The sequence below is a fragment of the Anthonomus grandis genome, chromosome 18, assembly GCF_022605725.1.
Source record: "Anthonomus grandis grandis chromosome 18, icAntGran1.3, whole genome shotgun sequence".
In the NCBI taxonomy this organism is placed as follows: Eukaryota; Metazoa; Arthropoda; class Insecta; order Coleoptera; family Curculionidae; genus Anthonomus; species Anthonomus grandis.
The window spans coordinates 12070869-12082942 of record NC_065563.1 but is presented as its reverse complement, the minus strand read 5'-3'; the positions used below and the strand labels follow the sequence as shown (position 1 = coordinate 12082942).

Below are 12074 nucleotides of genomic sequence, written 5' to 3'. Positions count from 1 at the left end.
GCGCGTTTAATTTGATATCCCCGCGTCTTTTTGCATCCGTTTTCGGTTATCTGAGAGAGCGGTTTATCGGGAGTGCATTATAGGAGGCTGTTCAACTCGCTCATTCAATGGGTTTTCGCCGCGAAGTGCACCATGATGATTCTTAACAGTGCCAATATTTTATTCGTGATTTTGGTTGTGTGGGCTGTTAGGGCCTCTGAAAATTATAGGGAGCTCATTGGTAAGTAATCGTGACTTTTTTGACAATTTTTCCAAAAAGTATGTTAAATTCCTTGCTAACAAATTTGATAATATGTGCTATTAACAATGATTTCTCTTACAAACATTATGCTGTAACTTATAATGTGTTTGTGTGAATTTTATTAATAATATTGGATATATCACATCAAACATTAAAATGAACAGCAAAAGCTTTTTATCAAGGCCTCACCTTTTTTAAACGGATTCGGTCTAAATATACTGGCGGAGACTATTGGGACAGCTATTGACAACTTTCTCTCCAAAAGCAATAAATGTTGCAATCTATTACATATTAAAAACAATCTTTTAAATATAAACAGTTCGATTGACATCGACTCGGTTAGCAGTCAAAGAAGATGTTTTATTACTTTTTAGACAATTTCATGAAATTTCGCTTGAACTTTTCATGTCATGTCATGAAAAGTTCAAGCGAGAATGACAAGTGACAACATTCATAGATATAATAATAATAATAATAATAATAATAAATGCCTTTATATTACGAAAATAGTTACAAAAGTTATTATCCAAAAATGCGGCGAGATCTAGCCTGGGGCTACTCTATCTAACCGCACTGCTAACTTAACATACGAAAGCATAACAATGTAAATAATAAATAAATTGAATAAGTTTTAACCATTATGAAAAATATACAGAAAAAAAAAGAAAAAAAAGAGAAGCCTAAAATTATAAGAAACCTAAAATAGAATTTTGCTTATACCACATGACGTAATTAATTATTAAAATAATTATAATTATATCTAGTTTATAAAAGAAAAAAGTAATTAGTGATATAACTTAAAATTAAATGAAATATATATTTTTTATATTTTAGTTATTAGTTCGCAGTGTTAGAAAAGTAAGATTTGACAGCTTTTCGAAATAAGACAGCCGAGGTTTTAGCTTTAAGGTTATTTGGCAATGAATTATATACCTTAACCGCACTATAACTGAAAGACCCTTGGAATTTGGAAGTTCTATGATTTGGTATCAAAAGGTTTGCAGAGTGGCGCATTTCACGGCCATGTATGCTGTTATGACTGGATAATTTGTCATATAGATATTGGGGAAGTTTATTATGGAGTACCTTATAAACAAGAACAGCCATATTGATTTTATAACGTTGATCCAAATTCAACCAGCTAGAGGCATGAAATAACGGGGTGACGTGATCAAATTTTCTTCTATCGTAGCAAAACTTTAGGCAAGCATTTTGTAGCTTTTGTAGGCTTAACTTGTCCTTTTGAGCAAGAGCTGGCCAGAAGAGTACACTACCATAGCTAATTAAAGAGAGAACCAACGAATCACTTAATTTGAGTTTAACATCAGAAGATAAAATATCCTTATGCATGTATAGAATTCTCAATTTATAATAGGCTTTTTGTAAAATACTGGAAATATGTTTTACAAAATTAAGCTGATTATCAAGAAGAATGCCTAGGTTTCTTTCGCAGTAAGATGGTTGTATAATATTTCCATCGATAATAACATTTAAATTCAAATGATAAGATTTAGGCATTCCAAAAAGTAATAGTTTAGATTTAGTACCGTTGAGAGCCAGCCCATGAAAATTAGACACCTGTACAATTTGATTTAAATCGGTATTAATGCGTGCTAAGCCAGTATTCAGTTCATTTATTGGAAAAGCTGAGTAGAGTTGGACGTCATCTGCATATTGGTGAGACTTGCAGTTATGCAGGAATTCAGAAAAATCGCAAGTATAAATCGAAAATAGTAGTGGCCCCAAAATGCTTGAGGAACTCCCTGATTAATATTTAAATATTCTGAAAAGGTGGAATTTAAGCGCACTCTTTGCTTTCTATTACTTAAGTAATTACAAAGTAGACTCAGCGCCGACTCGTGTAATCCAAAATATTTTAGTTTGGTAAGAAGAAGAGAGTGATCCAGAGTATCAAACGCTTTGCTATAGTCCAGCAGCACTAATGCAGTAACCTCTCTATTATCCAAAGCACTAAAAATATCATCACATACATGCAATAGTGCTGTCATGGTACCATGCTGCGATCGAAACCCTGACTGAGTACTAGGAATTATGGAATTAAGTCTAAAAAAATCATTTAATTGCATATACATGGCCTTTTCCAATATTTTAGAAAGGGTTGGCAATATACTTATAGGTCGATAATGAGAAAATTCCGTAGGGGTATTATTTTTTGGGATGGGCAGTAAATCAGCATTCTTCCATTCAGATGGAAATTTTGATAATACAAGTGCTTTATTAATTATAAAAGTTATATAGGGTGTTAAATAAGGAACTAAAAGTGAAATCATTTTAATGCCCATGCCATCAGAACCAGTTGCAGTAGATTTTCTACTACAAATTATTTTTTCAACTTGCTTTTCAGAAACTTCTTTAAATTGAAATAGTTTCTTAACATTAGGGTGTACTTTATTGGCATACTTAGTTTTAAGGCCATTATTAGTGCATACCGTATTTACCTTGGGAATGCTATTAATAAAAAAAGAATTAAGTCCATCAGGTGTGTTTCGAGAATCGCTAATAATTGTGGAAGGAGAAACTTTAGATGTTATGTTAAGAGAATTCAATGTTTTCCAAAAACAAGTAGGGTTAGATTTAAATTGTTCATTCAAGTAGGCTTTCTTTTCGCTACGTACTGCACCCGTTACAAAATTCCTAATTTGTTTGTATTCATTAAGCGCAGCATCAGTTTTTAGTTTCTTATACTTCGTGAGGGCTTTTTGTCTAAGTTTCATCATAAATTGTATATTGTCAGTAATCCATGGAGCTTTATTTTTAGTGAACTTGGAGGTTTTAAAGGGCGCATGAATATCAAATACATCAATTACGTTTTTTTGGAAAAAAGTTACCATTTCATCAATATCAGTAAAGTTAAATATATTTTGCCAGTTAATTTTTAAAATGTCATTAAGAAAATCTACAAAAACAATTGAATAGTCCCTGTAAGTACGTAAAGACTTTGGTGTACGGGTTTTTTCAAGTTTCAACTTACTTAATACTAAACAATGATCGGATATGTCATCCATATTAATAACCTGCACATCCGTGATTAAGCCAGGAGCCGAAGTAACAAGAACATCAATTAACTTGGCTCCAATGTTTGAAATTCGAGTTGGAGACTGAACCACTTGGGTTAAATTATATTTATTTAAAAGACTGTTAACACAAATATACCCAGGGCTGCCAGTATCCAACATATCTACATTCAAATCTCCCCCAAAAACTACATTATCAGAATGAGTTAAAAAACTAACTATAGAATTTTCCAAATCGTCCAAACAAGAACCAAGATTAATAGATGGTGGTCGGTAAAGTGAACCAAAGATTATAACTTTGCCATTAATTTTTGCGCGGAACCATATTTGCTCTAAAGCACTAATTTGTGGTGGGGCGTCTAAAAGTTCAAATTTTAAAGAACTACGTATATAAAAAGCGACACCACCGCCACGTCCATTTCTATCTTTACGAATAATATTGTAATTAGCAAGATTAATACCACCGTTTTTAATCGAATCGTTTAACCAAGTTTCGGATAGTCCAATTATATCATATTCCTCGGCCTCCACAAACTCGTAAAACCTGTCAAACTGTGAACAAAGTGAACGTACATTAAAGTGAGAAAAATAATAATTATTTTTGTTGCATGCTTCAGACATATACATTTTAGAAGCATTAAAGTTTTCTCCGCCAACTACGATACAGTAAAATAACCAATATGCTATATATGTAATAATATAGTATTCTTTAAAAAAACCGAACAATCCATATAATATGTATATCTTGTAAATAAATACAAAAATCACCTAATAAAAAAAAAACAACTTTGCGAAAAAAACTAAATTATATGCATTCTTTAAGTTTGAAAAGCCAAGTAGTTTTATATATAGAGATATACCGTAACTATTCTAACGATAACCTTATCTTACATCGTCAATTTTATTAATACATATTTTTTGTGAAGTTGCCGGGTTCCAGCGAAATATCTTACCAGATGTGGACCAGACGTTATTGTGACCATATTTTCGTTTAGCTTCCAGAAGCAAATGGTATCTACGAGACGTTAAATCTTCAAACAAGGATACGGGATGATTTTTCAGCATTTTCTTCTGCATAAAAATCTGGTTCCTTTTAATATTGCTAATAAAACCGGCTATAATTGGGGAAGGGTGATCATCGTTGCCTTTAGGAAGACGAAAGACATAATTGAAATCATCAATGCTACATGAGACGCCTAAATTTTCTTGAAAGAATTTCGATAGATCAACACCCAGGTCTTCATTCGCCAACTCTCTAAAGCCGCAAATTCTTAGGGAATTTCGTTTTGAAGCTTGCTCCAGATCATCCAAACGAGTTTTGACGTTATCGATTTCTTTACTGTTGTTTGTTACCGAATCTTCCATCTTCTTAATCGCTTCACAGAGCCTGTTTAACTTAGTCTCCAAGGCTCCAATTTTAGTATCAAATTTTTCTTCAATTTTTTTCAAAAAACTAGCACAAACCTTGGAAATCAGTTTTTCGATTTGATCTTCTTCCAGGCGATTAGCGCTTCCGTTACGGGTTGTAGTACCACCTCCCATAATACAAGTACTCTCTAATATTAACCAGCAGTCAAATCTCAAATGATTGGTACTTTAATTAGTCAGATTATAAAGACTAAACCAATTATGTTCAAAACGACTTACTCAGATCATGGTTAACACACTACTTCACCAACTTATAATAAAATTACTAATTATTAGTGAGTATTTTCTACATATATAGCAAAAGTATGCGGAGCTGAAAATGTGCTTCTACTTGGACGTAAACATCGCAACGTATATCACGATAATGTTCAATTGTGTCAATATCAAATCCTAGTGATGGTGGCGCCGCCCTTTCTAGCCAACGGTACTACTAGCTGTCAAATGTCAAAAATAAGGTGACCGAAACGTGCTACGATTTGACGTCTCTTTTATTTTACTGTCTCTATGCTCTAAACTTGGCGCCTAAATCCGCTATTATGCAGAAATAATAGACAGTTTTGGAACCTTTTAGGCAGTTCCATCCTCAAAATCCTTTTTTTGAACATTGTGTACGTAAGAAAAGAGTTTTTCCTTTCCAGTTGAGGAGGCACTTTCCAGGTCGGATTTCCCTTGTAAAACCCATTTTTGGGGTTTCAAGTCCCCGGGAAAAAATTGATTTTCTCTTCCAGGCACTCGAGGGGCTCATTTATTGCTTAGGCTTGACTTAAATTCCACCTTTCCGAACCCATTCAAGGCCACTTTTGAACCAAAAAGCCCATAAAAAAAAACGGTGTGCCTATAGAAAGTGTCTCTTAACTTCCTCACTTCCAAACGGTTAAAGTACCCTTGTTTCATCAATTTCCCTCCCCCTGAGCCTGTGAACCAATGCCAAACGAATCTATATATTTTTTTTGATCCAGGGAATCCCCCGCTATGCAAAAACTTCTACGGGCACGCGTGCGCCCCCTGGAAATCCCGAGCGAACAAACCGGACTTCGAAGTGACCTGGAGCCACTTCACCGCCGCCTCCTACAGCCTAAAAAGTAAAATCCACCAAATTCTGGTGACTCCCCCGCGGGACGACCAACCGGATCTCCCGTTAGTTAGAGCGCAAACCTTTTATAACGCATGCGTGACTTATAGGGGGCGCGAGCTGGAGTACTTGACAGACCTGAAGGCTTTGGTGAAGTATTTTGGGGGTTGGCCCATAGCGGAGGAGCGGTGGAGTGCCGCGGGGTACGACTGGTTGAGGCATTCGGTGGAGATCACCAAGAGTCTTGGGGTGGCCCCTTTAGTTAAGTTCCACGCGGGGGTTGACTATAAGGATACTAACAGATATGTTTTATATGTAAGTTTGTAGGTTAGTAACTTATTTTGTTGGGTATTACGTCAGTATTTCGATAAATATTAATTTAGAATTGCATACATTCAGAGCGACCTCTGATGCTGAATCCCCAATTATTTCCTGAAATGTGGTGTCAGACAGATCCACCTCTAAACAGTGCTCGAATAGCTTAGGAATTGCACAAAGGATACTAATGGGACGATAATCAGTTATATCGTTTTTATTCCCAGATTTATTATAAATAGCTACATGAGATAGCTTCCTCGTTAGAATAAGTTAGTATATACTTACCTTTAGTAAGTTGTTGAGTGTGTACTCACCTTAAATATACAGCGTGCAACCAATGTAGCATAGCCCAAAAAGTGACAATTGACGTTTGACAAGCAAGAACATCACTTCACGGTTTTTAGGTTAGAATCTGCTAGTAATTAGGAATCACGTTTTTGTAAAAAAAAAAAAGAAACATCTCTTTTGTGGTATTTTTATTTTCTTGATTATATAATAATTAAACCAGTAAATGTGTTTAATTTAAAGCTCGACAAATATCTATATTTATTGAGGTTATGGGCCCAGAATCGCACAAGACGTGAGTGTGAGACTTTCAAACAAGTAAAAGTGAAAAAGTTGATGCGATTCCAGGCATTTTAATTTGTGGTGAAAAAATGAATTCCACAGTGATTTGTCCTCAGCTAACAGCAGCAAATTTCGAATCAGGGCTTTTCTCGAAGAAAAACAAGTAGAAGTAGCTCTACGACAAGAGATAGAGGACTTTAATAACGAAAAGATAAGGGCTGACTTACAGGTAAAAGATGCCAAGTCTATAATAATAGTACAGTGTATATCGGACAAGCACCTGGATACAGTCAAGGAATCAATAACTGCAAAGACAGTAAGAAGCTGTTAACCCTAAAGTGTACCACCGACAAACCGGAAGATCATTTTCAGAAGTTCGACAGCTTGATTAGGGTATCGGAAAGTATTGGCAGCAAGTACGAAGAATCAGACAAGGTTTGCCATCTTCTTTTAAGCCTAAGTGAAGCATACGATCCAGTTATTACTGTCATAGAGACCCTTAATACTGACTTAACCATGGAGTTTGTAAAGGCGAGATTACTTGATGAAGAGTTAAAGCTGAAATCAAAGTATGCTAGTAATGCTTACTCGAAAGGCTTTGAAGTAGCATTTAAGTCATATAGTAAGAGGAAGAGGCTCTTTTAGATGGCAGCACAGGCAAGCAGCTAGTGAGCAGAGAGGAGATGAACATCCTGGTGCATCAATTTTGAACAGGCTAAGCGACACATGACATTATGAAAATCACAATCCTATATTTCACCTCCTTGTTTGTTCGACTTGTACCACACTTGCTGCAAGCCATGATACAGAGCAAAACAACAATTTAGCACACTCCCAATCTTAGAGCACATTGACTTATAGATTATTATTAAAAGTCAAATAAATCCAGTTCTCCAAACTCGTTGGTTTAACTCCAGGTTAACTAAGGTTAGTTTGTGTCTACTGCAAATCACAGTAACTTGTGGATCACTGATTACTGATACTACTAGACCAGGGTATTGCAAAGACAATGCTGAGAAGTAGAAAATCAGTGTCTATCATTTGACAAAACTATTAACGTAATACCCAACAAAATAAGTCACTAATTATGAATCTGTCACAATAATATACTTTAAGTTAGTATAGAGTTTTACTGTGGGAGAAGAACTTTAATGGTTAGCGGGGTCTTTTAGGTAGAACCAGGCAATTTAGTTTTCCCTCCGAACATTCTCGTTAATCTAGCCCAATACCCTAAAGCCCTGGATGCTTATGAAGAGTGGATCTACGACACGATCAAGTATATGTATCCAAATGTTAATTTGACAAGTAGTGTCCGAAGGATAACCAAACTTGAGCGCACTTTGGCCAAAATGGCCCTCAGCAACTCAAAAATGGAGCGAAGCACCTTGGGGTACTTCTCCGAAAAATTTGGTGTGAATTTCCACGATATCTTGGCAATCCTTCTTGAAAATATCCCCAACACAATTGTCGTTAAGAACCCTAATTACTTGAAAAAGCTTATTCAGTTATTAACTGTAACCGACAAACATGTAATAGGTAAGTAAAATCCAGTGCAATGATATATTAGAATGGTCACCCGTTAAAACACCAGCATTTTACTTCTCAAACAATGTAAATAGAAGGTGGATGACATTGTTTTGCAGGTGGAATGCTGGGGTTTTGACGGGTGACCATTCTAATATATCCTTGCACTGGACTTTACACTCTTAATAAGAGCTTGCTCTAACCAAATTGTTTCCTGCTTGACAGCCAACTATTTAATATGGGCAATAGTCAAAGATTTCTCGAGGGACACAACCAACTACTTGACCAAAACCAACTTTCTTATCGATAAAAAAGTGTTGGGGTACCAAAAAGACATTTCCAGACCCTTGGAATGCACCAACGAGGCCCTAGAGCACTTCGCTTACGCCCTCTTGCCGAGTTATTTGCGCCTGTATGTGAAACCCGACTGGTTTAAATCAATTGAGCTGATGTGGCGGAATGTCAAGTTAGAATTTATGAATTTGCTTTTGCACAATACATGGCTGGGCAGCAAAACTAAGGCTCTGGCAGTGGAGAAAGTTAAGAAAATTGAGGTTATGTTGGGGTATTTCGACTGGATGGCGAACAGCAGCTATTTATATAATGAGGTGGGTGCATAAATGTATTAAACAATGTTGTTGTAAGAGGATAGTTGTAGATGAGTATCGGTGGCCATCATTTTAAAAATCTGATTTTGTTAAAAGAGGCCAAAGTTAAAAGGAACTTTTTGCTTATCGGACAGAACGTTACTGGACCGCAGTAAGTTATTCAATAAAAAATTATATTTAGAAAAAAAGTCGGGGTTTCAGGTTAATATCTAACATATTTGACGTGAACGCTTATTACAGCATCCTACAGAATACTGTGTGTAAGTAGCATTAACTTAAAAACATACCGAATATAACAAAAACCTTTATTTACACAACAGTCATCCCTTTGGGGATCCTACAGGAGCCCTTTTACCATGAAAAGGGCCCAAGGTAACCATTCAATCCACAAATAAATTTAATAAACTCTAACCTGATTTTTGCAGTATCCTCAACTATGCCACACTGGGGAGCCTCATGGGCCACGAGCTTTCACACTCACTAGATGCCACTGGTGATGCCCAATAAGTATGTTATAACCTCACTTTTCCTAATGATGTTTTAGGTAGGCAAGCGCAGGCCAATGGTAAATTAATAAAATGGTGGAACATGAAAGATGTCTTTAACTACCAACAGAGGAGCAAATGTTTCCGCTATAACAGTACAGACAGTTTATCTGTAGGTGAAAACATTGCTGACCATGTGGGACTGTACGTCAGTTATAAGGCTTTTAAGGGTTCAAGACAATTTAAGCTCGAGGATGTGTTTAAAGGGCCTGAGGATGACAGGGTTTTTTTTCTCGCTTATGCTCAAGTAAGTTGCTTTAGCCTGTTGCCAATTGGGTGTAAAGTGATCTTACTAGGTACTTAATTAGATAAATAAAGAGGTTTTTACCTTGGTTTACATAAATGATTCTTTTGGTCTTTGGCAAGGATCTAAATGGTCTTAAACATATATTGAACTTCTTTAGGCCCAATAAGTAGGTTTTAATGCCTTTTATCTAATAAAAACAATATAATTTATATAAAAGTTGTTTATAAGCAAATATTTAGTTCACAGTGACGTATGACACTGGAGATTAAATTTTTGGCGGCGTTGCCAGATTGATTCTGGAAACTGAAATTGGAGGCTGTTTTATTTCGATTTACGACTTGATTGAGATATTTATTGTATGAAAATTGATGAGACCGATAAAAACCACGTTACATTTTAAAGACATGTTGCAACGGAAGTTATTAAAAAAAATGAAGTTGAAAATGGCAACGTTGGATCTCGCTGATCAACCGCGACAAATGACGTGACTGACAATGACAACTGACATGTGAATTAGAAATGGCGTTTTTTGTTTAAGTTTGGTCAAAATGAACAATTTAATAATTATTAATTGAATAAATTTCTAAGATAATCAACTCCCGTTACTAATCAGTACTTTAAAATGATCGGACAGCATACTAACCTGCAATGTTGCCGAAACTGTCTGAAATATCAAACATAACCTAAAAAAAATCTAAAACAACTTTGGGCCCCTTTTTTTGTAGATGTGGTGTGAAATATCCGACCGCCAAGAAGAGATGTTCGCAGACGAGCACGCCCCAGTTGAGGCGAGAGTGAACCATGCGGTCCTGAACAACAAATACTTCATCGACTTGTTTAAATGTGATAAAAATGAACCGACGTATTGTAGATTGTGGTAGTAGTGAAATAAATGTTTCCAAACCTTTATTTATACACGTTTTTATTACACAATAAAGTCGAACTAAGGTTGCTAAAAATAGTATGTGTAATTGATGGGGTCTCCGAAAACCTCTTTTACTATAAAGTCACTATTTAAACTTATTTACAATGTAAGAGATGAAACAATCATCGGATGATAAATCTAAATGCGAAAGACGTCTTTCTGATGGTTTAAGGTAATACAACAGGCATCCAACGTTTAAAAAAATGAATAATTTACTTCACAGCCCCTCTTGATCTGGCAGTATCTGTACTAAAAAGCCTTATTTGCTTAATGCTTGTTGTATTATCGCTGTGGGTCTTAAATTTACCAATTCTATTGCACCTGTTTTTCAAGTTCGGCTATTTGCATTAAGAGATCATTTTTTCTCTTGATTTTTGCCAACTGTTCTGGCTCCGGCTTAGCGAGGGCACCACTTTTCACTTTCTCCTCCAACGATTCCACTTCCCTTAAGCGTTTCTTAAGGTTTTTCAGTTTTTTTGCGGGATCAGTGGCCTCTTGATTGGCTTGAGCTGTCGCAGGCGCGGTTTTAGTGCCGCCCTCTGATATTTTAGTACTTTCAAGGATCTTATTTATTTCTTCCACTTCTGAAAAAGAACATCCGCTAATGTAACACTTGAAATTTAAGCGAGCACTTACTGTTTTTGATTTTTTTCTTTTGTCCTTTCTTGTCTTTTTCCTCTTGCACAATAAAGAGTCCGGGTATGGGCCTCTGGGCTACCTGGCCCGTCGGCAGGACCACAGGCTCCTGTTTTTTAGCCATAAATTGTTTCCCTTTGGATTCGTAGAGGGGCACTTCTTCCTGGGGCACGTAGCCCTCTTTCACCCTCCGGGCTTTACGCCATGTACCGTCCGGTCTTTGGGAGGCCGGTATAAACTGTTCGCCTGGAAATTATTTTTGGTATTTATAAGTGACATAACCTATTTTATACGTTACCGTTCTCGGTGACAATGTTGGCCGCATAAGTGGACATTTTGTTGGTTAATTTTTTATTAATAACCAGTTGTTAATTAAGACCACTGTTTTATTGCATGTTTTGATTCGGAGTTATTAAACAATTCGAGGTATTTGATAACAATTAGAATATTGACAATTTTCTTGTTTGACAGATGTGACGTATGTCACGTATAAGAAGGTGTGTGGTATAGGGTTAGTGGTCTGTACAGGGCTTTTAGAGGTTAAGAACAAATTAAACTGATATACCGCATATTTCGAATAATTCTTTATTAAAATTCCAAATATAAGTAAAATACTGAATAGTACTAAAATTGCATGCATATAAAAATCAATTTTCTTGTTTGACAGTTGACATGCTTTGACATATCACAAGGCGTTTAGTATAGAAAGGTCTATAAAGGATCCTTAGAGGTTAGGAACAGTTTAAATAGATCCCCATATTTCAAGTAATTCCTTATTCATTCTCGTGATAAGTAGAAATATAATTAAAATACTGGATGGTAGTAAAATTGAATGCCTATAACAATAAAATTTCTTGTTCAATGTTTGACGTGACAGGTGACAAGGCGTGGAGTATAGAAAGGTCTATAAAGGACGTTTAGAGGTTAG

General features: G+C 35.8%; 2 protein-coding genes across 3 annotated transcripts; one reads left to right on the top strand and one right to left on the bottom strand.

Moving 5' to 3' along the window:
* Positions 1 to 78: 78 nt before the first annotated feature.
* On the top strand, positions 79 to 10494 carry LOC126746685 (neprilysin-1-like). 2 transcript variants are annotated; one of them, XM_050455009.1, is made up of 10 exons: positions 79 to 220; positions 5664 to 6091; positions 7834 to 8197; positions 8411 to 8793; positions 8844 to 8944; positions 9034 to 9053; positions 9114 to 9165; positions 9219 to 9286; positions 9338 to 9585; positions 10311 to 10494. In XM_050455009.1, the coding sequence occupies exons 1-10, from the start codon at positions 133 to 135 to the stop codon at positions 10464 to 10466; spliced, it is 1908 nt and encodes a 635-aa protein (XP_050310966.1). In that variant the 5' UTR covers positions 79 to 132; the 3' UTR covers positions 10467 to 10494. The 2 variants fall into 2 exon arrangements, with proteins under 2 accessions (XP_050310966.1, XP_050310965.1); XM_050455008.1 differs by having other exon boundaries at positions 8995 to 9053.
* Positions 10490 to 11633, bottom strand: LOC126746699 (partner of Y14 and mago). The gene is made up of 3 exons (XM_050455037.1): positions 11445 to 11633; positions 11147 to 11392; positions 10490 to 11094 (listed from the first exon to the last, which is right to left on the bottom strand). Exons 1-3 carry the CDS (start codon positions 11479 to 11481, stop codon positions 10823 to 10825), a joined length of 555 nt encoding a protein of 184 aa, XP_050310994.1. The 5' UTR covers positions 11482 to 11633; the 3' UTR covers positions 10490 to 10822.
* Between the last annotated feature and the right edge of the window lie 441 nt (positions 11634 to 12074).

Excerpts from the sequence above, each read along its gene's own strand:
- LOC126746685 (XM_050455008.1), top strand. The coding sequence starts at position 133 with ATGATGATTCTTAACAGTGCCAATATTTTATTCGTGATTTTGGTTGTG. Across the intron at positions 6,092-7,833 it reads CTAACAGATATGTTTTATAT|GTAGAACCAGGCAATTTAGT; the intron begins GTAAGTTTGTAG and ends GGGGTCTTTTAG. Across the intron at positions 8,198-8,410 it reads AACCGACAAACATGTAATAG|CCAACTATTTAATATGGGCA; the intron begins GTAAGTAAAATC and ends CCTGCTTGACAG.
- LOC126746699 (XM_050455037.1), bottom strand. The coding sequence starts at position 11,481 with ATGTCCACTTATGCGGCCAACATTGTCACCGAGAACG. Across the intron at positions 11,393-11,444 it reads CAACATTGTCACCGAGAACG|GCGAACAGTTTATACCGGCC; the intron begins GTAACGTATAAA and ends AATAATTTCCAG. Across the intron at positions 11,095-11,146 it reads AAAGAAAAAAATCAAAAACA|AAGTGGAAGAAATAAATAAG; the intron begins GTAAGTGCTCGC and ends GTTCTTTTTCAG.